Raw genomic sequence first — 25,489 nt, 5'->3', positions numbered from 1 at the left:
GGTCCTGCCCACTTTTGACTGGCTCCACAATGCAGCCCCCAACAGGCTACCCCCCAAGGTCTGGACCTCCCAACCCATGTAGGGCCTTATAGGTTAACACTGTGACTTTGAATTGGCCTTTTCCTCCACTTCCTGTCCTGGCCGCCTTTCTACCATCTTGCTCTCCTGGTTCCTACTTTCCTTCTGGTTTCTACTTTCATTTATGTTGATGGTCCAGTTAACTCCCACAAATTTATTAAAGCCCATGTTCTGCTTCATGTGCTCTTTTTTGGGGGGCGGGGGGAATTTATTTATTGCCATTTTGTGTTTTCTAGCTATTCTGCTTAATGCTGCCATAACCAAATAAAGTCATTTCAGGTTTACTGGAGTTGGGACAAAGTAAATGGAGGCAAGAATGAACACAGGCATATTACAATATACCGTATTTTTCCATATATAAGATGCCCCCATTTTGGGGGACTCAGATTTTAGAAAATGGGAGATGTATCCGTGTATAAGATGCCCCCTAATTTGTGACATTATTTATTGGGTGGGGGGGCCTAGTCTTATACACGAAAAAATACGGTAACTGTCTCAATGAGTACCCAAAAGGCCAGAGAGAGTGCTATTTGTATAGATACTTACATCCATTTCACTACCATCTTTAAATTATTTTAATCTGGACTGGTGCTGCTTCATTTTGGTGCCCACCTACTTATTTCCATTTTAAATGTATACATGGGAGTTGGCGCAGTGCGAGGCACCCGGAATCATTTTACATGTCACCGTGAGAGAGCTATGTTCATGTTGAGCCCTAGTGGAGGAAAGAGCATCCCTGCAAGAAACTCAGTGTGGGAAATGGTGGACTGCGCTATCTTGGAAACAAAAATCCTGCAGTGATAAAACCTGTCCCTGCTCAACCACCCACACCGTCCCACGATGTCCTTTTTCTCCAACTTTCCCAGTTTCTCTTGCTGGCGACACAGAAATGTCGGTATCCGAGGAGAAAAATGCACAAGGGGCGCTACCTCAATTTAATTAACGTCCACAAGCATCTCCTGCGTAAACCCCACTTGAATGAACCAGACTTGAAGAACATCTCTATGTTCATCATCTGCTCCCATTCATTTTTCTATCGAATTGTGGCCCATTATTCAGATGTTTTGGTGCTGGAGGAGACTCTCGAGAGTCCCATGGACTGCAAGAAGATCAAACCTCTCCATTTTGAAGGAAATCAGCCCTGAGTGCTCACTGGAAGGACAGATCGTGAAGCTGAGGCTCCAAGACTTTGGCCACCTCATGAGAAGAGAAGACTCCCTGGAAAAGACCCAGATGTTGGGAAAGATGGAGGGAACAAGGAGAAGGGGACGACAGAGGATGAGATGGTGGGACAGTGTTCTCGAAGCTACAAACATGAGTTTGACCAAACTGCGGGAGGCAGTGGAAGACAGGAGTGCCTGGCGTGCTCTGGTCCATGGGGTCACAAAGAGTCAGACACGACTAAACAACAACAACATTCAGATTTGCTTCCCACTCGACTGCTTTCAATGACAGATGGAACCTGGTGTGTTATCTTGCCTCATATCCGGGCCACCACATGTAAAATCACTTTCCTGTCCTCCCCATTCCCTGCCCAACCCTCCTTAGTCCACCTAGATTCTTTCTCCTGCAATGGCTTCAACTATGAGGTCATTGTGTTCTCATTCCAACAGCTTCTGGCCTTGTTGGCCTTTGAAATGGGGTGAGCCTGATGCAGAACGGCAATGTTGAGGCTCAGGTTGCTACGATGGGCCTGTCTGGTGGGTGAGTGAGCGACCTCTCCATTTATCCAAGAGGAAGCCTGGCTGGATTTCTGGCTTGTGGTCATCTTTGGCTCTTTATGGCCTATAACTGCCATTGCTCCTGGTTGTATATTCTGGCCGGTGCTCTTTTTCTGACAGTTCCTATTAACATGTGGAAGTCAGACATAAAAGTCAACATGGGCCTTAGTCCATCGATCTGATCCCACTGTGATTTTAACTTATTCTGCCTGGTCTGGATTTGAAGAAAATGGACATTTGGGGTGGGTGGGTGAGTTAAGAAGTCTCTTAGGAACTATTCCTTCACAATGAATTGTGAAATTGGGCGTTGCTGTCGTCGTTTCTTAAGAGGTAAAGGTAAAGGGACCCCTGACCATTAGGTCCAGTTGTGGTCGACTCTGGGGTTGTGGCGCTCATCTCGCTTTATTGGCCGAGGGAGCCGGCGTACAGTTTCCGGGTCATGTGGCCAGCAGGACTAAGCCGCTTCCGGCGAACCAGAGCAGTGCACGGAAACGCCGTTTACCTTCCCGCCAGAGCGGTACCTATTTATCTACTTTCACTTTGACGTGCTTTTGAACTGCTAGGTTGGCAGGAGCAGGGACCGAGAAACGGGAGCTCATTCCATTGTGGGGATTCGAACCACCGACCTTCTGATCGGCAAGTCCTAGGCTCTCTGGTTTAACCCACAGCGCCACCTGCGTCCCTCCTTCCTAAGAGATATTCATTGGTAAATAAAAAGTTTAGGTTTGATAAGTCAGTCAGTAGAACCTCAGTTTTTGAGTGTCTCGGAAGCCGAACAATTCAGAATCTGAACACCGAAAACCCGGAAGTAATTGCTTCCGTTTTTGAATCCGCCTCAGAAGTTGTATGGCTTCTGAGGCATGTTTTTCATTGTTTCCCATTAACTTTGCAGCCAGCCCATTGATCTTCGGTTTTCGAACATTTTGGAAGTCGAACAGTCTTCCGGAACGGATTCTGTTCGAAAACCGAGGTTCCACTGTATTTAACAAGTTTTGGGTGCAGCGGTTCAGTAACATTCAGTAATTTTATTTACAAAAAATATTTACATGCAACTACATGTTTAAAAAACACCAGAAAAAAGCTTGCAACAACAGCATCTATAGGCAATAAAAGCAATTTTTAAAAAAATGAAGACCATCAACGATTACAGAAACAGATTCTCTTTATTGCCTGCACAAGCTCTGGTGGCAGAGAAAAGTTCAGGAAATTTTGCATCTCTGTTTTGGACAATAGGTGGCCCCCTTCTACTTTCTGGTTGCTCAGTAATGAACTACTGCGGCCCGTGCTATTGTGAGGAAATCTACGTAGAAGTGTCTGTATTCAATATTGGGTGAAGGAACACCATCTTTTATAACAAGTGCATGACAGTGTAATCTTATGTATTTTTACTCAGGTGTACGTTTCACTGTGTTCAACAGTGAAAATGTGCATAAGATTTAGCCTGAAAGTCAGACAGATGACTTATTGTGCTTCTCGCTTGGCCTTTCAACAGCAGAAGGGTGGCTTTGTTTTGTTTTTTTATTGTGTGGAAGTATTTTAGAGGCTGTCATTTTTGCTGTGGTATTGGCAGTTAATGCTTTACAAAGGACCCATTGATCTGAGTGCAGTTGAGGTTGATCACAGAATAGTCTGATCATGTGTTGTTTTTGTCTCCTTGTACTCCTTATCTTTTAAAAGGGACGCGGGTGGCGCTGTGGGCTAAACCACAGAGCCTAGGACTTGCTGATCAGAAAGTTGGCGGTTCGAATCCCCGCGACGGGGTGAGCTCCTGTTGCTCAGTCCCTGCTCCTGCCAACCTAGCAGTTCAGAAGTACATCAAAGTGCAAGTAGATAAACAGGTACCACTCTGGCGGGAAGGTAAACGGCATTTCCATGCGTTGCTCTGGTTTGCCAGAAGCGGCTTATTCATGCTGACCACATGACCCAGAAGCTGTATGCCGGCTCCCTCAGCCAGTAAAGTGAGAAGAGCGCCGCAACCCCAGAGTCGACCACGACTGGACCTAATGGTCAGGGTTGCCTTTACCTTTACCTTTACTCCTTATCTTTGTAGTAACTTAATTTCCTTTTGGACTTTTTATAAGAAAACCTTCTCCCTTTCCCTTATGGGAGATTCCAGAGCCTGTAGAGAGTCCTTAAGTGGGTTCCCTATCGGTAGGAGAAAATAACAGTGGCCAACCAGAGAATATTGAGAAACAAAGCGGTACTAAGCCTGATCTTTATTAAAGGAACTGTTGCAACAGAGTCCCCACTCACCACACTCAGGGAGGGAGGAGAACCCTGAACAATGGTGCTCAAGCCCTTATATAGACTTTTTAAATAGCCCACCCTGTAGCTCAAGACCACCACCCCATACATACATCACAGAAGGAGGTGGTCTACAGCAGAAATCCTGTCTTCCAGGATACCTGATAATGGTCACTGATTGCCTTATCTGGGCAGCCTGGCTATTCTTTTGTGATGGGTAATACTTTAGTTCTTGAATCCAGGTCAAAGGCTCACCCTATTCATGCACGAATACGCCCTTAAAGTCAGGATTTGCAAGCAAAAAGACAAGGGGAAGGCTTTCCCCATTTGCCTCCCTTACCGCAGAGGAATATTTGAGGCCATTGGGAGAGTCAAAATGGCTCCAGGATTGCTCTCCCGTACTATTTCAGACACATGGTTCGTATATTTAGATATCTGTGCATTTATGAATATTTATTCTATATTTGAGACCTTAAAATTCTTAAAACATCTCCTTGTACTCCTTTTCTTTGTAGTAAATTAATTTCCTCTTGGACTTTTTATAACATGTGTTTTGTTTTGTAATATGTGGTGTAACAGCCATTGGCTATAAGCGATAAAAATCTGACAGACGGATAACTTCTCCTTCAGGTTTCCTAATCTTCCTGGCGCAGTTGATCCCAAGGACTTTGTCCTACCAGCCAGGCAGCCCCCTCACGACTGACGAGTACCTGGACTTTTTTGCGTCTATGAGGCCCAAGTGGAAGGCAAGCGTGGTGTGTCAGATCCGACGTAGCAAAGGTTGCCAGGATCCTAAAATCCTACAGCTGGATCAGTATGAGAACCATGGCGAGATCCCAGATGGTATGTGCAGATCACTGGTTCATGCTTCAGATTCCCACCAGAACCCTTTTGTGGGGAGAGACTCTGGTTGCACTTTCTTCAATATATGATTCACGCCACCAACAGCCTTTTCTGCAGTCTGTAAATCTACAGATCTCTCTAAATATGGCCTGTAAATGTCTGTGCGGGTCCTATGGCAACCATCTTCAACTTTTTCAGGCTTCAGACCAACCTCTAAAACCAATTTTCAGCATAGAACCAACTTTTGAATTTTTTTTTAAACAAAACTTTATAATTTCTTCTTTCACAAGGCATATCTACACTGGCGAAATGCAGGGTTTACAGTATTTCTTAACCCTGGGGAACCCTTGGAATTGTACTTCTGTCAGGATGGGGCAGAGAGGTGGCTAATAAATACTTTTTAGTATCTGCAGATGTCAAGGAAATAAACAACTATCTGACTTTTAGAAGATATCTGAAGGGCAGGCCTGTTTTGGGAAGTCTTTAACGTTTGATGTTTTATCGTGTTTTTAATATTCTATTGGGAGCTGCCCAGAGTGGCTGGGGAAACCCAGCCAGATGGGCAAGGTATAAATAATAAAATTATTATTATTATTATTATTATTATTATTATTATTATTATTATTATTATTATCTAGCAAACTACAGTTCACAAAAGGAGCATAGCTATCGCAATCAGCGAATATAGAACAAGCAAAAGATATACCGTATTTTTCACTCTATAGGACACACTTTTTCCCCTCCAAAAATTAAGGGGAAATGTGTGTGCATCCTATGGAGCAAATGCAGGCTCCTTGGCTTCAGCGAAAGCAACGCGAAGCCTCCGAAGCACAGAGGGAGCGCTCCCTCTGTGCACCGACCCCTCCTGCTCTCCAGGCTTCAGGGATAGCCACCTGAAGCCTCCGGAGCACAGCGGGAACTCGTGCTGCGCTCCGAAGGCTTCGGGTTCCTTTTGCTGAAGCCGGGAGAGCAAGATTCTCCTGGCTTCAGCAGAGAGGGAGAGCTGTGCAGCGCCCCTTCAGCCAAGCGGGAGGAGAAATGGAAGGGGTTCCGTTTCTCCTGCTGCTTCACTGAAGAGGCGCTGAGCAGAGAGGGGGAGATTTATTTTTTTCTTGTTCTCCCCCTCTAAAACAAGGTGCGTCCTATGGTCGGGTGCGTCCTATAGAGCGAAAAATACGGTATATTGCTAGACATGCCCCATCTCTCTTTGCTTCTCTCTCCATACTTTTCTTATTTTTCTATTTGTCTTCAAAAATTAAAATAGAATGGTGGCTTTGCCAGGGAAGCAACCCTCCTTAGGTCGGGCCAAGACCCAGTTGTGGATCTACTCTCAGCCTACTAGATGAAGGCCTAAGAGAAGAAGCAGAAGATGCTCTAGGTGTTTTCATCAGCTCACCTGTACTGCCTTTCTGTTCAGGAAGGACACAATTCACCCTGAAACAGACCTGTGCAAGGCTTGCCCAGGAGTACCTTGGAGTGGATTGGGCCCTTTCCCCGCTTTGATTCCCCAAACCACAACTATTAATCTAGATTTACATGGGAAGGGGAACGAGCTTTCATTAGTCTGCAACGATAATTCGATGCAATTCTGAATGTCTTGTGCTTTGGAAGCAAAACAATGTAAAAATTCTCCTCCTGGTTTTAAGGGAATTAGGGGAAAAGAAATTGGCCAATGGTAGTTCGTTGTTTGGCAATATACTTCCACAGACCCCTCAGTCAATAGAGAACATAAGTGTATAGCTCAGTTCAACAACTGGTGCTTTGTTTACTTCTGAGCAATGCTGAAGGATATGGTACGTTTCGTTCTTCCTTCCCCTGGTAAGACTTCTCGCCTTCTGCTTCCAGGTCCCATCTGTGCGGATCTTCCTCACGTCATACGTTTTGAGACTTTTTGTCTATTTGCACAGTTTCGGTGTTCAAACCGGAGATTCTACGTCAAGGTGAGGAGGAGAGAAGTATGTCTGCCCGCTGCAATAGAGCTCCTGTTTTTAGAAGAATACAAAATTCTGAGTGATTTGGCTAAAAGCGGAAGGTTGAGGCATGTGGATATCGTTAAGGTCCCTTAACAGGTTACCCTTCACCCTCCCACATAATTGGAGGATTTCAGGAGGGTTAGTACAGAGGCACAGATAGAGATACAGGACAAGGTACTACATGAGAAGATGCCCAGAGCAGATCTGGAACAAAAATGCAGACTGAGTGTGGACGGGCAAGCCGAGATGGCTGGGCGAGGCAGGGTGCCACACAAACCAGGCCACAATCTTACTGATGCTTTCGCAAGGACCCAGCAGCTTCCCTTGAGAGGTGGAGTTACATTGAGACCTGATAGCACAATGCTATATAGTGGTACAGTGGTACCTCGGGTTACATACGCTTCAGGTTACATACGCTTCAGGTCACAGACTCCGCTAACCCAGAAATATTACCTTGGGTTAAGAACTTTGCTTCAGGATGAGAACAGAAATCGTGCTCCGGCAGCGCAGCGGCAGCAGGAGACCCCATTAGCTAAAGTGGTGCTTCAGGTTAAGAACAGTTTCAGGTTAAGAACAGACCTCCAGAACGAATTAAGTACTTAACCCGGGGTACCACTGTTCTCGAAGCTACAAACATGAGTCTGACCAAACTGCAGGAGGCAGTGGAAGACAGGAGTGCCTGGAGTGCTCTGGTCCAGGGGGTCACAAAGAGTCAGACACGACTAAACAACAACAACAATTAGACGCTGCGCCTTGGTTTTTGAACCGTTTCGGTGTAGAGCCAGTATGGTGTAGTGGTTAAGAGCAGTAGTCTCGTAATCTGGGGAACCGGGTTCGCGTCTCCGCTCCTCCACCTGCAGCTGCTGGGTGACCTTGGGCCAGTCACACTTCTTTGAAGTCTCTCAGCCCCACTCGCCTCACAGAGTGTTTGTTGTGTGGCAGGAAGGGAAAAGGAGATTGTTAGCCGCTTTGAGACTCCTTAAAGGGAGTGAAAGGCGGGATATCAAATCCAAACTCTTCTTCTTCGGGAGTCGAACGGATTCCCGGAACGGATTAAGTACAAGGACTGAGGTACCACTGTATCAGTCTTCCTCCATTTTGCAGCCTTGACAACAAAGGGCACCCAGTGCATAGGCCAAGAAACTTCTGCCTTCAATTGACATACGCTATTCAGAAATCATGGCTGTCAGGAGTTTGTTACATTATAGAAGGTGTATTTTCTTACGAGTCCCTTGCCTTTGCTCAGATCTTAGGGCAAATGTTTGGATGGGCAGGGATATTTCACTCATTTCCACACACACCCCCACTTTTAATTTTTATACTGTACCACCTTTCTATATTACCATATCCAAGGCGGTTTACCACCTGAAGAAACAACAAAATAGACAGCAAAGATCACACACCTATTAACAATCTGATCCAATACAAAAAAAGTCATAATAAAAACCCAACTTTAAAATAAACAACTTATATCAAATATAGTCGTACCTTGGTTTTCGAACGCCTTGTGAGTCGAACGTTTTGGCTCCCGAACATTGCAAACTCGGAAGTGGCTGTTCCGGTTTGCGAACTATTTTTGGAAGCCGAGCATCCGATGGGGCTTCTGTAGCTTCTGATTGGCTGCAGGAGCTTCAGAAGTCGTGCTTTGGTTTGCGAATGTTTTGGAAGTCAAACGGACTTCTGGAACAGATTCTGTTTGACTTCCAAGGTACGACTGTAAAGCAATATTCAATAATTCGCCAGAATGTAAGAGTAAACAGTAAAATGAAATATCAGCAAATAAAAATTACACTTAACAATTACAATAAAGATAAATTATTACAATAAATTACTAAACTGCAATCGGTAAAGATAATGGCAAGTCACGATGCATAAAATACCACAAAACATACAAAACCATGTAGAAGGGTGAAACAGAGAAGCAAGGGCACACAACTTATAATTAAAAAAAAAAAAATCCCTGAACTATTCATGCTCTTACCAGCTGCTGAAGTTTTAATTTATAGGGGGATTATGCAATTGCTACACTTTCCTGCCTTTTCTTTTTCCGGTCCTTTATATCTGCTGCAGCAAGCAGGACTTTAATATTGCCTTGGCTCCAGGCTGGAAGGACTGAGGAACGAATGCAGAGAAGGGGTTGTGCTGTTAACACAACCAGACATCCCTAATTCCACTGCCTGTGGTGGGTAGGATCATTTCACCGTGGCCTCTTAGCCCAGCAGATTTTGCAGTTTCTTTTGTGGTGCTTCCAAAACTTGCAAAACCTGCGTGCCCAGAGAAACAACAGTGAATGTAGCTTCCCAATGCTTTTTTATTCCTGGCCCTGCCTCATCTTCCTTAGGAGGGGCTGATCTGCTTTCAAGCAGGAGACGGGTGATACCTTTTTTTTCAGATAATGTATTAAATTAGGGTTGTTTCAAGACAGAACATTGCTCTTTGTGTGCACATTCTCCCTTTCCTTTTGCCCCCCAGTAATTGGGTTTTGAAGATTTAATATTATTTGGAAAACCTGCCTGAAATATACTTGGAGTCAAGAGTGGATTTCATGCTCTTTATTCAGCTCTTAGTGGTGAGGAGGAATCAAAGTTCCCCCACAATATCTGCTTTATATACATTATTTACACAATGGGCTGCCCGTGATTGGCTAATTCCGGGCTTCTCCTGTAGGCCAATCAGGTTGAATCCACATTCACTTCCACCTGGAGATGGATTGGGTGGCTCCTGTGGACCAGTCATACTGCTGCATTGTTCTAGGACCAATCAGATTGCTGCATTCTGAATCCTATTGTTCTAGGACCAATCAGACTACTGCATTCTGAATCCTATTGTTCTAGGACCAATCAGACTGCTGCATTTTGGATCCTATTGTTCTAGGACCAATCAGACTGCTGCATTCTGAATCCTATTGTTCTAGGACCAATCAGACTGCTGCATTTTGAATCCTATTGTTCTAGGACCAATCAGACTGCTGCATTTTGAATCCTATTGTTCTAGGACCAATCAGACCGCTGCATTTTGGATCCTATTCAACTCAGTACATAACACTGCTGGAATTCTTTTAGAAGAGGCGACAAAACAAATAGGTCTGCATGCCAGGGGAAGCGATGCCTCTTTCAAGCCTCTCTTTAAAATAATACAAGGAATTCCACATCATGCTAAATTGATGGTTCAGAGCATTCCAGCTTATCAGACGTGATGCTTCCCCCACATCCCCTCGCACACTGTTCTGGGGCTCCTCCTGACAACCCGGCCAGCCAATTTCAGGGGGGTAAAACCCTATTGTGTAATCCAGTGTTGTATATGCACAAGTATCGAATGTGGTGACAGTAATAATAATGCAACAAAACAACAACACCATAAACTGGCTTATAAGTATAAAACCAAGCTTACTAGAATAATAGCTAGAATCGAGATAGACTTGTAACCATTCAAGCAACAAACATACTAAGGTGCCATGTGCAAAACAAAGCCTGGAGATACTGTAAACATGGAGTGGATAAGTGTACAACTGCATCTTAACAAGTTACATGTGCAATAAACGTTATAAACCGTTTTGTATGACTGGCTTTTCAGACTGATGAAGCGTGTGGTGAAACCTGTAATATATCCAGAGAACAGGTCTCCTTTTGCCCACTTGCGTTATTCTCACCGGGGCGGTGGCTTTGAATTGCCTTCCTGTGATTGATCCATGCATACGGCTTTGTGTTTCCAACTCAAGACCCATTGAAGAACATCTCATCCAGTTCAATCTTTGAAAAACAGCTTTGAAAAACTTTTTCATATTCTCCAGGGTGCTACCCTTGCCATTGTGGCGGCACGGGGTTGCCATTCTGTGATTGGACTTACGCTACTTGTTGAACGGTTCATTTATCCAGTCTGTATAACGTATACTGCACATGTAACTTGTTAAGATACAGTTGTACATTTATCCACTCCATGTTTACAGTATCTCCAGGCTTTGTTTTGCACATGGAACCTTAGTATGTTTGTTGCTTGAATGGTTACAAGTCTATCTCTATTCTAGCTATTATTCTAGTAATTTTGTTTTTATACTTATTTGCCAGTTTGTGGTGGTGTTGTTTTGTTGTAATCCAGTGATGGCCAAACTTGGCACTCAAGCTGTTTTGGGATTTCAGCTCCCATTATCCCTAGCTAACAGGACCAGTGGTCAGGGATGATGGGCACTGTAGTCCCAAAACAGCTGGAGGGCTAAGTTTGGCCATCACTGGTGTAAGCAGTAGTCCTACCCTATATGTTTTTCCATCCCAGGTGAGGTGGAAAGATTCCATTTCCCCCTAAACCACAGACATCATGCAGAAGACCTCTTATTTTGGCATAGAAGCGGCATATGAAATAAATAGAGCAGGACTTAACCGCACCAGGGAGCCAGGTCTGCTTGGAATAGCAGCAGAAAATAGGCCTTCACTGTGGTTATGGTCTTTCAAGAGGGGAAGTCCTTTTCCCCCTTCTTTTTTAATGGGAGGAATGTGGAAATTGGGAAATCCCTGTATACCTGAAGGACCGTTTCCACCCCCATAGTCCAGCCTGGACACTAAAGTCCAGCACCAAGGACCTACTGGCAGTTCCCTCATGCAAGACATGAATCCACAAGGAACCAGGCAGAGGGCCTTTTTGTAGTGGCTCCTGCCCTGTGGAACACCCTCCAGTCAGATGTCAAGGGGGAAAAAAAACAACTATCTGTCTTTTAGAAAACATCTGAAGGCAGCCCTGTTTAGGGAAGTTTTTAATGTTTGATATTTTACTGTGTTTGATGTTTTAATTTGCTGGAAGCCGCCCAGTCAGACTGGCGGCCTAGAATACTAATACTAATACTACTAATACTACTAATACTAATACTAGTACAGTGGTACCTCGGGTTACAGACGCTTCAGGTCACAGACTCTGCTAACCCAGAAATAGTACCTCGGGTTAAGAACTTTGCTTCAGGATGAGAACAGAAATCGTGCGGCGGTGGCAGTGTGGCAGCAGCAGGAGGCCCCATTAGCTAAAGTGGTCCCTCAGGTTAAGAACAGTTTCAGGTAAAGAATGGACTTCCAGAATGAATTAAGTTCTTAACCTGAGGTACCACTGTACTAATACTAATACCAGGTAATGAACTAGGACTGATGAGAAAAGGAGACAGTCCTCTTTTACATGGGGGAGTGGGAGAGAGGATTCTTCACCCAAGACAACTTGGTCACGTTTTCCCAAATTTTCTCCTTCCTCCACCCCCACCCTGGATAGCGGATACTGTGCCCAGAGTTTGAAGAGGATGAGGATGAACACGAACACGAGGTTCACGAACATGAAGTTCACGAACATGAGGTTCACGAACATGAACATGAGCACGAACATGAGCATGAACATGGGCATGAACATGAGGTTCACGAACATGAACACGGGCATGAACATGAGCATGAACTTGAACACGAACATGAACACGGGCATGAACATGAGCATGAGCATGAACATGAGTACGAACACATGCACAGACATGAAGACGAGTACGAGGATCAAGACGAAGTCAATGCTGTTTCTCCATCCCCAAGCCAGTTGCGTAACATGGCGCCAATAGACCATAGTGCCACACCCTCCCGCGACGCCCGCCTCCGCTCCAACATCGACGCCATTTTGAAATATTCCTTTGCCGTCTCAGGCCAGGAGCCCGTGGCCAGGGAACGCTCCTTCTCAACTCCCTCCAGCACGCCGGACTACGTGAGTGCCGTGCTCGTCGCGGCCACTGCGGAAGCCGTGTCCACCACCGAAATGGCCGCCTCCGAAACTGAAGAGCCGTCAGTCACCAAGGCGCTCTCGAACCAGCAGCTCCACAAGAGCATCCACCGCCTGATCGGCATGGCCTTCTCCCTGGAGCAGTCCCTGAATGCCGAGAACGCGCAGCCTTACAAAGGATCAAAGGAAGGAGGCAGAGAAGGAGACCTGAATATGCTGACTAGCCAGGAAGGGTCCGGTTCCAAGGGGAGGTAAGGGCAAGTCTTGCTCCCAGGCCAAAAGTAGTAGCATTTGCTGAGGAAAACAGGCCCCCCCAAAGCACAGGCGGCAGGGCCTAGAGGAAGATGCCTAGCGATGGGACACCTTTGTTGTCAGCTCCCACTGGCTCCTCCCTTTCGTTTCCCCTCATTATATTGACTAAATATATGTTTCTATATTTCCAAAATGCTTGTGTGGACTAAAGTTATAAGTAGAAAATAAAAAGTGCATTGAGGACAAATAATGTGGAAAGTCCTAAAGTTTATTTTCAAGACTTGCTTCTTCAACTCTGTCAACACAGGCACCCCAACAGACAATGTACAGGGTTTGGATATTCTGGCACACTGCAAAGCCATACAACTGAGTCACCCCCATCATTCCTCTGCTCTCAGTTTACTCTGTGCTTCCTCCTCCCCAGATCTCCTACACCATCAATCCATGTTCCTCTTAATTGTTGATTGTAAGGTGCTTTCTGGTCAGGATTTGCATACCGGCTTTATTTTGTACAGGGCCTAGCGCCCTATGAGTGCTAAATCAGTGTGTGGATGAGTGACAGCCGCATTGCTTTGTTTTATGAGGGAAATCGTTGGCTCTCCATATCCTTACTCCTTTAAAAACAACATACCCAAAGGTATACGAAATGATGCAATGCTTCAGCTCCCAGTTTGGGCCAGTCTAGCAGTTCCTCAGTTATTTATCCATTGTGACGGCCATGTTACAAACAGCCACAAGCCCACACACTCTAAAACCAAGTAAAAAACAAGGAAGACCAAATCCACTCACTTTTAAAAAGAGAGAAAGAGCAGCTACTTCAGGAAAGAGTGGATTCTAAGGGTGCGTATCTGTTTCATAATGAGCAAAGAATTAAACTTTGGCTGACATTTTAGATATAATGGAATTACTTGTCCTGAGCAATTAATAGGTACTAATGGGTTCATTGTCATCCCATTTATACCCATTTGAGCAGTGGCGTAGCGTGGGGGGTGCAGGGTGGGCAGCCACACTGGGCGCAACATCTGGGGGTTAGGGTTAGGGGGCGCAAATCCACGGGTTAGGGGGCGCAAATTACTTGCCTTGCCCTGGGTGCTGACAACCCACGCTACACCACTGCATTTGAGGGCTGGGACTTTATCTTTCCCTAAGAGTGGCAGCAGCTCATTTTGGGGACTTCCACTTCTTTTTCGTAGACTTCTTTGAACATCGTGTCATTTGGAGAGAAGGGGTTGGTGCGAATGGAACTTGCCTTTTCCACTACCCCCCCCCCTGAAATGTCACACAATGATGCAATTCTCAGAGCATTCTGGGAAATTATAATGGCAGCTTCCCCAAATCAGCTCTGCTGCCACCGACCCAGCAGCAGCGACGACAAAAAGTTGAAACGCAGACGAGAAGCCATGAATGTGGAAAGAAATGTGGTTTGAATGAATGAATAATAGGTTGAGCGAAGTTTCAAATAAAGAAACAGGGGGGGGCACATCCTCAGGTGATGTTGAGCAAAGGAGCGATGGGGAGAAAGGAATGGTACTTGTAGGTGTTGTCAGGTGCTAGTTGATGTTCACAGCCCTACAGCGAGCAAACATGCTGTTCATTATTGTCACCTGTTCAGCTACCTTCTCAAAAAATGCAAGCAATGAGAAGAGCAAAGTGAAGAGCAGTGGTCTCCACTTCCCTCCTGCCTTCCTCCTACCCTGGGAGTTGTAAGGATTGGGCCCAGAAGAACAAGGTTGTGGTGCCTTGGTGAGGAGAAGGGAGACCCACAAAGATGGGGGGACATGTTACCCAAGGGTCCTCCAAACCCCGGATCTGGAACTAAGACAGGGGACTAATGTTCTCCTCACCTGCCTCGTCTTTACTCCAGAACCTCTCCTCCTCCTTTCCCCCAGTCATACATTTCTCCTTAAAAACCAAAAAAAACCAAAGACGTTCGTCAGGGTTTCATATCTGCACATTTATTGGGACCCAAGAGTTTGCTGGTGTATTCTGCTAGAGTGTTAACGTATCCCAAGCCTTTGGCAGTTCCACACTTTCAGATAATGCATTGCAAAACCATAGCGCACAATTAGATTTTCTGGCAGCTGTAGGTAGAGCTTAAAGGAGCATGTTGCGAATTTTTCAAAAGCAACGTCTGTGGCTGGCATTCAGTATTGCACTAAGACGATCATTCTATCAGGGCAAAGATTTCTGCTTGCCAAATGGGATGTTCTCTCGTCTCCACATCCCGCACACTGTTCTGCAGCATTCTCCAGACAGATTTCAGAGTGGATTTCAGAGAGAGGGGAAGGGAGGAAATCCCCATTGTGCTAGTAGGAATCCTCAGTCCGGGTTAGTAAAATCCAGCCCTATATATTAGCATCAGTTATTTATTACCCTAAACAACTTCATATTCAATCATATGTAAGATCTGTTTTAAAATTGTCAACTTCTTTTGCTAATTTTCCAATTGCATGGGCATTTCTCTCTTTTTGCCAGTCACCATCCACGATGACCCATTCACTCAAACAAGGTGTCACTTGATTACTTGTCTGTAATTGAAAAAAACATGCACATATTCTGATGGCCCATCAATGTGGTGGTATGGTAATAGGACTCTCTGTGGATTACCATTTATGGGTTCCTCCAAAGCATAGGTTTCCTCCTTTATGGGACCCAGGGAAAACTATTTTGTGAGACTCTGCATTACGCCATAGGGGCACATGTCCTGTGGATTTACCTCATTTTTTGCTCTATAAGACTCACTTTTTCCCTCCTAAAAAGTAAGGGGAAATGTGTGTGCGTCTTATGGAGCGAATGTAGGCTGCGTGGCTATCCCAGAAGCCAGAACAGCAAGAGGGATTGCTGCTTTCACTGCACAGCGATCCTTCTTGCTGTTCTGGCTTCTGAGATTCAGAATATTTTTTTCCTTGTTTTCCTCCTCCAAAAACTAGGTGCGTCTTGTGGTCTGGTGCGTCTTATAGAGTGAAAAATACGGTAAATAAGGACTTCTTCTGAGGCTCAAACAAGGCATGAGAGTAGATACGGGTTTGCCACTGAAAATGGCAGTTGGATATCAACTTCCCCTTCCTCTATCTACCTAGATAGCGCAGCATGCATTTCCCCACACATGAGTCATCTTAGTCCCATGTTTCCTTAACTGGTTACAATGAGAAGGGGGCGGGGATTGACATAGAAGGCTGCCATTTTCAGTGGTTTCTTCTCGGGCTGATGAGCACCCAGGTATCGGAGTTGCCTCTAAGAGATATTGTGAGGGGGTTGGGAGATCAAAATGGCCGCCCTCCTTCTCACAATTTCCTTCTCTCCGTTTCTCCTTTGTTGCCTTAGCCTCTTAGCTCTTGACAAGGAAGAAGCTCTGGTGATTCTCTGCTATGCAGTGCTGCAAGACATTTGCATATCCTCAGCTGTTAGCAAGGCCTGGAAACAAATGGAGTCAAAAACCTTTGGCTTTGGGGATTTGGTAAGCTCCGTGCTGGATGCCAGTTTCATACCTTCTCACAGCAGAGCCCAGCAGTTGATAAACGGGGAGGTCTCCAAGCCCACCTTAAATTTCGGTGCCCCCTTCTGAGCTAGTAAGAGGTCCTGATAAGAGGAGATGGGGAGGCAGTTTGGTTGAACAGAACTTTATTTGCGAATTTATAATCCTCACTTTCATTTTAAAAAGAATGCAGGAAGGCGGAATGCAACATATAAAAATAAAATAAAAAATAGGCCGTCCATACAAAACATAACAACAAAAAGAACATTCATATGGTAAATGCCTGTCTATACAATGGTTTCAAAAAACTTCTGAGGGAAGAATAATCAGTTCCACAGGGCAGGGCTCAGCACACTAAAGGATCAGTCTCTAGTGATGGTCAACCAGGTTTCAGGGGCATGTGGCACCACCAGAAGTGTCCCATCAGAAGATCTCAGTGACTGAAGTGGAACACAGGACTCAGACAACTGGCGCCCAAGTTATTTAGGCCTTTGAGAATTCACACAAGTACCTTGAACCTGGCCTAGCAGCAAATCAATTTTTGGATCCAGTTAAACCACAGAGCCTAGGACTTGCCGATCAGAAGGTCGGCAGTTCGAATCCCCACGACAGGGTGAGCTCCCATTGCTCGGTCCCTTCTCCTGCCAACCTAGCAGTTCGAAAGGATGTCAAAGTGCAAGTAGATAAATAGGTACTGCTCCGGCGAGAAGGTAAATGGCATTTCCGTGTGCTGCTCTGGTTCACCAGAAGTGGCTTAGTCGTGCTGGCCACATGACCCGGAAGCTGTATACCGGCTCCCTTGGCCAATAAAGTGACATGAGCGCCGCAACCCCAGAATTGGTCACGACTGGACCTAATGGTCAGGGATCCCTTTACCTTTACCTCAGTTACAAGGGCATACCCTCCAAGCACCCCTTTTTTCCAGGGACAGTCCTGGAATTATGAAAGCCATCCTGGCTTTTGACTTGATTCCGAAATGTCCCTGTTTCCCCTGCCCGTGGTGCTGCCACTGAGCTCGGGGAGAAGGATGAGCCAGCTCTTGTCCCAAGCAACAGCAGTGGCAGCTGTGAAGGAGAATCCCATGGGCTCTCTATGGCTGCCACTGCCGGCCTCCTCTCTTGGGCAGCTCCTAGTGGCTACTGGAGAGTGGGTGAGGAGGAGGAGAACCAGCCAGACATTTGTCCCTATTTTCATCTGAGGAATGTTGCAGGGTAGGCAAGGGGCCGCACTCTGAAGAGAAGGACTGACATGTTGGGAAGGACTGCGCCCGCAACAGTGGTTTGCCACATGCTTCAAGACAGAGAGGTAGATTGTTCCAGCAGGCGCGGCTATGTTTTGGTCCTTCTCATTGCTCCATAACTCCCTAGGTGTGTGATAGCCTTGGCCGACGCCATGCCGACATGTGCTCTGAGTGTGCTTTCTGCTCCCTGAAGACAGAGCAGTGCCAAGGGGCCTCCAATCTGAAGCGTACCCACTGTGTTGGTGGCATATTCACATCCTACATCAACCCGGGGATCTTGGCTCAACACCAGGCTATGCAATCCAGGGTAAGCCAAACGTTTAGGTTGCCCAGATATTAGCGAAAGCTTCGCTTGCGGACAAGTTCCATTGATTCCGCCCCTTTCCCTCCTCCTCATTCTTTACCACCAGGTCCCCACAGGGGTAGAGGAGTATTTTGGGGTTGAGACATATGCAGGCTTGAAAGCAGACTATTGGTGCGGTCGCTTGGCTGCTCATGGCTGTGATGATTATCGGGTGTCTCTGTGGTTGAAGACAGAGTATTCCTCCTTCCAAAAAGGAGATTTCCCAAAAGAAGTGAGTATTAATGGAATGTCTGTCCCTTGACCCCATCACGTTGGTTTGTTCCTGTCACCCCCGCCACCTTGTCATTTCCTTCTTCCCAGATCTGCGATTCGACAGGAGTTCAACACCCCACCTACTGCGCTTTCAAGAGCAAGCAGTGTCTGAAAGACAGCCATGCTGGAGAGAAGGTGGGAGGTGACACCTTCAAGTTCCCTTCTTGAAGCTTAAGTATAAGAAATCAGTTGTTTCTTGAGTGCTCCCTCATTACGGAAAGGCAAAGCTTATCCCCCTCCCGTTCCTTTCAACTAAAAAGAGGTAGAAAGCAACAAGGCTGTCTTTGTTTAGTTGGATCATGCATTGAGGGCTCATCCAGTGGCGTAGCGTGGGGGGGCCGGCCGCACCAGGTGCAACATCTGGGGGTTAGGGTTAGGGGGCGCAAATCCACGGGTTAGGGGGCACAAATTACTTGCCTTACCCCGGGTGCTGACAACCCATGCTACGCCACTGGACTCATCTAGACTTCCTTTTGTGCCATGTTTCTGGGCACATGTCTGCATTTTCAAGCACCATGCCCGAGCATTTGCTTGTTTTTGTCATGGCGATTTCCCCAGGAACACCTGTGTTTTACTGAGAAGAAAAGGTGCAGTGATAGGGGCAGATGGGGCTTGTCAGCCTGGGAAGGTAGCCCATCTGGGAGAAGGAAAACTCTGATGCTAAACCTTGCAGCATATCTTTGGGAGAAGAAAAAACTCAGGAGGAAAAAGCAGAGACATCACCTTGCCATCAAAGGTCCATATAGTAAAAGCTCTGGTTTTCCCAGTAGTGATGTATGGAAGTGAGAGCTGGACCACAAAGAAGGCTGATCGCTGAAGAATGGATGCTTTTGAATTATGGTGCTGGAGGAGACTCTGGAGAGTCCCATGGACTGCAAGAAGATCAAACCTCTCCATTCTTCAGGAAATCACTGGAAGGACAGATCCTGAAGCTGAGGCACCAATACTCTGGCCACCTCATGAGAAGAGAAGACTCCCTGGAAAAGACCCTGATGTTGGGAAAGATGGAGGGCACAAGGAGAAGGACACGACAGAGGACGAGATGGTGGGACAGTGTTCTTGAAGCTACCAGCATGAGTTTGACATCATGCTGCGGGAGGCAGTGGAAGACAGGAGTGCCTGGCGTGCTCTGGTCTACGGGGTCACGAAGAGTTGGACATGACTAGATGACTAAACAACAACAACAAACCCTACACAAATCCGGTGTGGCATACCTAAGACAGTTGGATGGCACCTTGTCCGTCTCCTTCTAGCAAGTCCTATAGCCAAGCTGGTGCCAAACGTATTGCTCTGCTTTCCTCTGGAGCACACCAGAGAGACCGAGAATGGCGTCTTGTCATCCAGACAGCTCAGGATTTCCATGCACACTGCCCAGGCTTGCACCCTGGGGGAAGTCTTTTTTTGCTGCTGAATCAATGTGATTTCCCATGGATTGCTGCTTGCTCCAATTCAGTGGTAAAATGCAGGCTTTCCCTGGGAAAACTAAAACCACGTGGACATGGAGCTTTAAAGCTCAGACCTGTGCCTGGAAAGTGTGGCGCAACAAGAAATCTGGAGGAGCCCTTAGCTGCTCTTTTGCAAGTCATTTCCAACGAGTCAGCAGCTCTGTTCCCCATCTTGGTTCAGTCTTTGCAGAGTACAGTGGTACCTCTGGTTGCGAACGGGATCTGTTCCAGAGTCCCGTTTGCAACCTGAAAAGAACGCACCCCGCGTCTGTGCATGCGCCGGTCGCAATTCGCTGCTTCTGTGCATGCGCATGACGTCATTTTGCATGCGCAAGCGGCGAAACCCGGAAGTAACCCTTTTCGGTACTTCCGGGTCGCCGCGGGACACAACCTGAAAACGTGCAGGGCAACTTTAGCCCTCCAGATGTTGATGAACTACAATTGCCATTGCAATTAAGGGGAGTTGTAGTCCAGCAACATCTGGGGGACCAGGGGTTCCCCACACCAATTCTAAAGGATGCCAAGTTCCACTTGGCTAGTAGTGGCAAACTTTGGTCTCTCAAATTTCAGCGGCACCCTGTGTGATGCTAAAACCTGGTGCCCTCCCCTGCCTCTTGCACTCCGTTCTACAACACTGTTATTATGCCCCCTGCAGCTCAGTGCCCAGTGCAACCGAACTGGTGGCTTTACCCTAACCCTGTGGTTAGTTTGGGGCAAGGTGATTTGATCCTTCGTCCGAAGCGGAGAAGACAGCTCTAATGTTCTGTTCTTCTTTCACCCCTCAGGTGATGCGGAAGCCTTGCCAAAAACACCAGACTTACCGAGTGCTAAGTAGGGAGGAAGGGGAAGAGGAAGTGGTGCTTTGGAACAAAAATTTCTTTCTCAGTAACGGAGAGGGGAGAGAGTGAAAGCAGTGGCTCCAATAGCGAGGCGGTAAGGCAGAGAAGATGCAGCACATAGAGACGAATGCATGTGCAGTGTGTGACGCTCATCTGATACAAGGCATTCGGCAGGGCACAGTCTCTGCTGGTCTCTTCTGTCCTTTGCTTGTGATGTCACTGTGGATATTCTCACTGTACAGCTAAAATGTGTCTCTATAGCACCAACCATCTTCACCCAAATCCTTCAGGCTCATCCAGGACTCTGCAACCTAGAGCAGAATCCGCAAGAAGGCAGATAGCGCAGCATAGCCATTTAACCCCAGTGATCCTTACCCATATCTCCATCAGTGAATTCAAATCTCAACACTATTGCTAGGCCATGTGCTTTGTATTCTAATACATAAAGGACCATCTCTTCAGCTCTGTAGGGCTGCTTGGTGTGGTGTCTTCATTTCTGGTGAACATTTTGGTGACTTATTTTTATCAGATCACAGCCTGGGTGCGAGTGCAGATGTTTTCCCTTAACAAGCCCAAGTCTCATGACCAGAAAGTAAATTCTATGTTCAGAATTTAGCATTAGACAGTCTTGACATGCGTTACCCAATCTCTCACTTCGCTTCCTTTGTCCAGAATTTGATTTCTTTCTAGTTTCAGACCAGATTTGGGCAACCCTACTCAAATCGCTTTTAGTTTTTCAAAAGTTTGGCAAAACCTGCCTTCACTTCCTTAAGTTTTAAAGCAAAATAGTCTCTTTTCTGTCGACTCTCCCAGGGTCTGCATCAAGTACCATGTTCTTTCATTTAAGCAGAATTCTAAACAATGAAGTACAGTGGTACCTCAGGTTAAGTACTTAATTCGTTCCGGAGGTCCGTTCTTAACCTGAAACTGTTCTTAACCTGAAGCATCACTTTAGCTAATGGGGCCTCCCATTGCCGCCACGCCGCTGGAGCACGATTTCTGTTCTCATCCTGTAGCAAAGTTCTTAACCCGAGGTACTATTTCTGGGTTAGCGAAGTCTGTAACCTGAAGCATATGTAACCTGAAGCGTATGTGACCCGAGGTACCACTTTATTGTTCCTTTTTTCACAATGACTAGTTCTGGGATGTAGGAATTCTGGGCTGAGCTATAAGTGGACCTTAGACTCCACACAACCTTATCTAACAGCGATGCTGTACGCAGCATTCCGTTTCACCCCCGCCTGTGTGGATTAATGGTATGGCTCTTGTTAGTATGCTTATGAATGAATACAGACATATGGTATTTTAGCAATCAAGCTGCTGTGGCAATACGCTCACCATGTTGTACACAAACATACAATTCCCTCTCCAGGATTAATCTCAGAGAGAAAAAACCACTTTCACCAATTTGCAGAAGAAGGCAGCTGGTGCTTGCAACATCCCAAAAAAAAGAGAGAGTTCTTTTGAAATTGATTTCCCTTTTTAAGTCTTTTTAAAGGGGGAAATCAGTTTCAAAAGAACTTTTGACTTAAAAAGACGCTGAAAGAGATCATTCATGAAGATCAAGCGGGCTTTCTTCTGGTAAGGAAGATGCAAAATAATATTGGAAATGTGATTGATATTTTGGAATATTTAGAAAGCAGGAATGATAAAACAGCAGCACTAATGCTAGTAGATGCGGAGAAAGCCTTTGACAACATATCCTGGCACTTTATGAAAAGATTAATGTAGAGAATGGGTTGTGGAGAGACCTTCTGTAAAGAAATTGAGGCAATATATTCAGTTCAGCTGAGAGCTGGACCATCAAGAAGGCTGATCGCCGAAGAATTGATGCTTTTGAATTATGGTGCTGGGGGAGACTCTTGAGAGTCCCATGGACTGCAAGAAGATCAAACCTCTCCATTCTGAAGGAAATCAGCCCTGAGCGCTCACTGGAAGGACAGATCCTGAAGCTGAGGCTCCAGTACTTTGGCCACCTCATGAGAAGAGAAGACTCCCTGGAAAAGACTCTGATGTTGGGAAAGATGGAGGGCACAAGGAGAAGGGGACGACAGAGGACGAGATGGTGGGACAGTGTTCTCGAAGCTACCAGCATGAGTTTGACCAAACTGCGGGAGGCAGTGGAAGACAGGAGTGCCTGGCGTGCTCTGGTCCAGGGGGTCACAAAGAGGCAGACACGACTAAATGACTAAACAAAAACAACAACAACTCAGATCAACAAGCTAAACTAATCATAAATGGAAATGTCACAGACAGCTGTAATAGAGGAAAAGGGACAAGGCAAGAGTGTCCATTATCTCCATTGTTATTTATAGTAGTATTGGAACTGCTAAATAAGAGAATATACTGTACAAAAATAAGAGGAATTGTAGTAGGGGAGAAGTCATACAAATTAAAAGCCTTTCTTGATGACCTTATAATCATGTCAGAAAATCCAAATGAAAGCTTATTAAAAGTGTTGGAAACAATCAAGGAATTTGGTCAGGTGATGGGCTTCAAACTGAACAGTAGCAAAACGAACTTATTGGTTAAGAATATGGGAGCCCAAGAAAGAGAGGAAAGAACTTCAAAACTGACAATCTGTAAGAAAGTAAAATACCTAGGAAAATGGCTAATGGCAAAAAATATCAATCTATTCCAAGATAACGATATAAAAACATGGAAAGAAATCAAAAGGAGATTTGGAGTTGGTTAAAATGATCATTCTGGGGAAGAATATCCACCATAAAAATGAATGTACTTCCAAAAATGCTTTTTTTGTTCCAATCAATTCTGATGATTGGGGGATTGGGGGATTGGGCTGCTTCAAAGAATGGCAACGAGACATCTCTAGATTCATCTGGCGGGGGAGGGGAGGAGACACCCAGGATTAAGCACAAATTATTAATAAATATAAAAGAAAGAGGGGGATTTTCCCTGCCAGATTTGAAATAATACCACGAGGCAGCCTGCCTCTCCTGGATCAGAGAATGGTTGCTATGACAGAATATGGATTTATTAGATTTGGAAGGCTTCAATAACCATTATGGATGGCACGCCTATTTAGGGTATGATAAGGTTAAGGTCCACAAAGGATTTTTGAATCATATAAGCAAACTGCTATATGTGGTATGGGCCAAATACAAAGATCTACTTGAACAAAAAACACCCTGGTATATATCACCCTTAGTGGCATTTGCAGTAAAGAAAAAAATATATGAAAGGAAACTGGTCAACCTATGTAGAATATTCTTAGAAGAAGAGGAAAACCAGCTTAGATTAAAAAGATTCGATGAAACTAGATCACATCTCTCAGACTGGCTCCAATGCCATCAACTAAATGAGACATTCAAATCAGATAAAAGGAAGTGTTTTGCTACAGAACCATCTAGATTAGAAAAAGAGAAAAAGAGTAGGCAATCAAAAGAGAAAACTCTCTCTAAAATGTATAATAATAATAATAATAATAATAATAATAATAATAATAATAATAATTTTATTTATATCCCACCCTCCCTGGCCAAAACTGGGCTCAGGGCAGCTAATATCAAAATGTATAATACATAAAAACATAAAAACAAACAATCGATTTAAATACAGCTTAAAATCAGATTAAAGTCAGAATGCAATCAGTATAAACTTCTCTTTGAGGTGAAGGAGGAGGAGGTAAAATCTGTGATGGTCGAATGGGCCCAAGACTTTGGATATAATATCCCAATGGAGTCTTGGGAAAGATTATGGAAGGAAGACCTAAGGTTTACCATGTGCTACACGCTGAGAGAGAATTTTATGAAGATGCTATAAAGGTGGTATTTAACGCCTTCAAAACTAGCAAAAATGTATAGGAACACCTCAAAACGTTGTTGGAGATGTGGCAGGGCAGAAGGCACAATGCTACATATGTGGCGGAACTGCAGAAAAGTAAAGGAATTTTGGGAAACAGTTTACAACAAACTCAAAAATATATTCAAGATTACCTATGCAAAAAAAAAACCCCAAAGCCTTCCTTTTAGGCATAATAGACATGGATATACCCCAAAAGGTGAGGGAGATATTTCTCTATGCCACTGTGGTAGCAAAAATTATACAATAGCTAGAAACTAGAAAGGAGATGTAACACCGACTAAACTGGAGTGGCAATCAAAACTGTTAAGAGTTTGCAGAATTAGGAAAAATGACGAACAAATTAAGGAACCGGACTGAACAAACATTTATGAGGGAATAGGACACGTATAGAAAGTATCTCAAGGACCACTGCAAAAATTTGAACTCGTTGTCAGGCCTGTAGTGACTTTTGTAGGAAAGTAGGAAACTATAGAAACTTAATGGAACTAAGATGTATTATTAGTGATAAAGATAAGTGCAACAAACCAAAATGTACTAAGGAACCATGATGGGGTGATGGGAAGTCTCCATAGAAGATATGTATTATGAAACTATTATATCTTCTCGTAAGATGTGAAAGTGTTTTCGTTGACTGTTTGTTTTCTTTTTGGAATCAATAAACCAAAATACTGTATAAAAAAGAAGGAAGGAAGAAACAGATTTCCCTTTAATAAATAAAACAATTATATTTTCAAATGACTAGTCGAGTTGCATTTTTTAAAATGAAAAATATGGATGGACAGTCCTTTTGAAGACTGGGAGAAGGAGAAAGGCATACAACGGCGATCTGGGTTCAAATCCCTAAGGAACACATCTGCTTATTGTGTCACGCATGGAGGAAACCAGGGATTATTCTTTTCAGCCGGAGCTCACCGGACCTCAGTTCTGGCACCTCTTAGGTGGGTGCCATTGCCATTATAAGAGAGCAACAGAGGCGTTCATTGTGAGTTCTGCCACCTCTTTTTCCAGAAAAATAGCACTGGAGGAAACCACTATAAATGGGAAGGGGAAGTCTATTTTAAAAGTACATCTGTACCCACCCCTACCATATAACATCAGGGTTAGGCAACCTAAGACCCAGGTGCCAGATGTGGCCCAATTGCCTTCTCAATCCGGCCTGCGGATGGTCCAGGAATCAGCATGTTTTTACATGAGTGGAATGTGTCCTT

General features: G+C 45.1%; 1 protein-coding gene across 3 annotated transcripts; it reads left to right on the top strand.

Moving 5' to 3' along the window:
* Positions 1-1,669: 1,669 nt before the first annotated feature.
* Positions 1,670-20,897, top strand: ACRBP (acrosin binding protein). Of its 3 annotated transcripts, none has more exons than XM_081894282.1 (10): positions 1,670-1,782; positions 4,674-4,886; positions 6,732-6,826; positions 12,104-12,184; positions 12,275-12,840; positions 16,166-16,298; positions 17,684-17,863; positions 17,967-18,131; positions 18,221-18,307; positions 20,403-20,897. In XM_081894282.1, the coding sequence occupies exons 1-10, from the start codon at positions 1,743-1,745 to the stop codon at positions 20,523-20,525; spliced, it is 1,683 nt and encodes a 560-aa protein (XP_081750408.1). In that variant the 5' UTR covers positions 1,670-1,742; the 3' UTR covers positions 20,526-20,897. The 3 variants fall into 3 exon arrangements, with proteins under 3 accessions (XP_081750408.1, XP_081750407.1, XP_081750406.1); XM_081894281.1 differs by having other exon boundaries at positions 12,104-12,241; XM_081894280.1 differs by having other exon boundaries at positions 12,104-12,840; positions 20,403-20,894.
* Positions 20,898-25,489: the final 4,592 nt, after the last annotated feature.

The sequence above is a fragment of the Podarcis melisellensis genome (assembly GCF_964234715.1).
Source record: "Podarcis melisellensis genome assembly, chromosome: 17".
Taxonomy (NCBI): Eukaryota; Metazoa; Chordata; class Lepidosauria; order Squamata; family Lacertidae; genus Podarcis; species Podarcis melisellensis.
The sequence above is the reverse complement of the archived record's forward strand: the minus strand, read 5'-3'. Positions and strand labels throughout refer to the sequence as shown.

Bases quoted from the DNA above. Each gene is read 5' to 3' on its own strand.
- ACRBP (XM_081894280.1), top strand. From the start codon at position 1,743: ATGTTGAGGCTCAGGTTGCTACGATGGGCCTGTCTGGTGG. The intron at 17,864-17,966 runs GTAAGCCAAACG...CTTTACCACCAG, and splicing joins ACCAGGCTATGCAATCCAGG to GTCCCCACAGGGGTAGAGGA. The intron at 18,308-20,402 runs GTGGGAGGTGAC...TTCACCCCTCAG, and splicing joins ACAGCCATGCTGGAGAGAAG to GTGATGCGGAAGCCTTGCCA.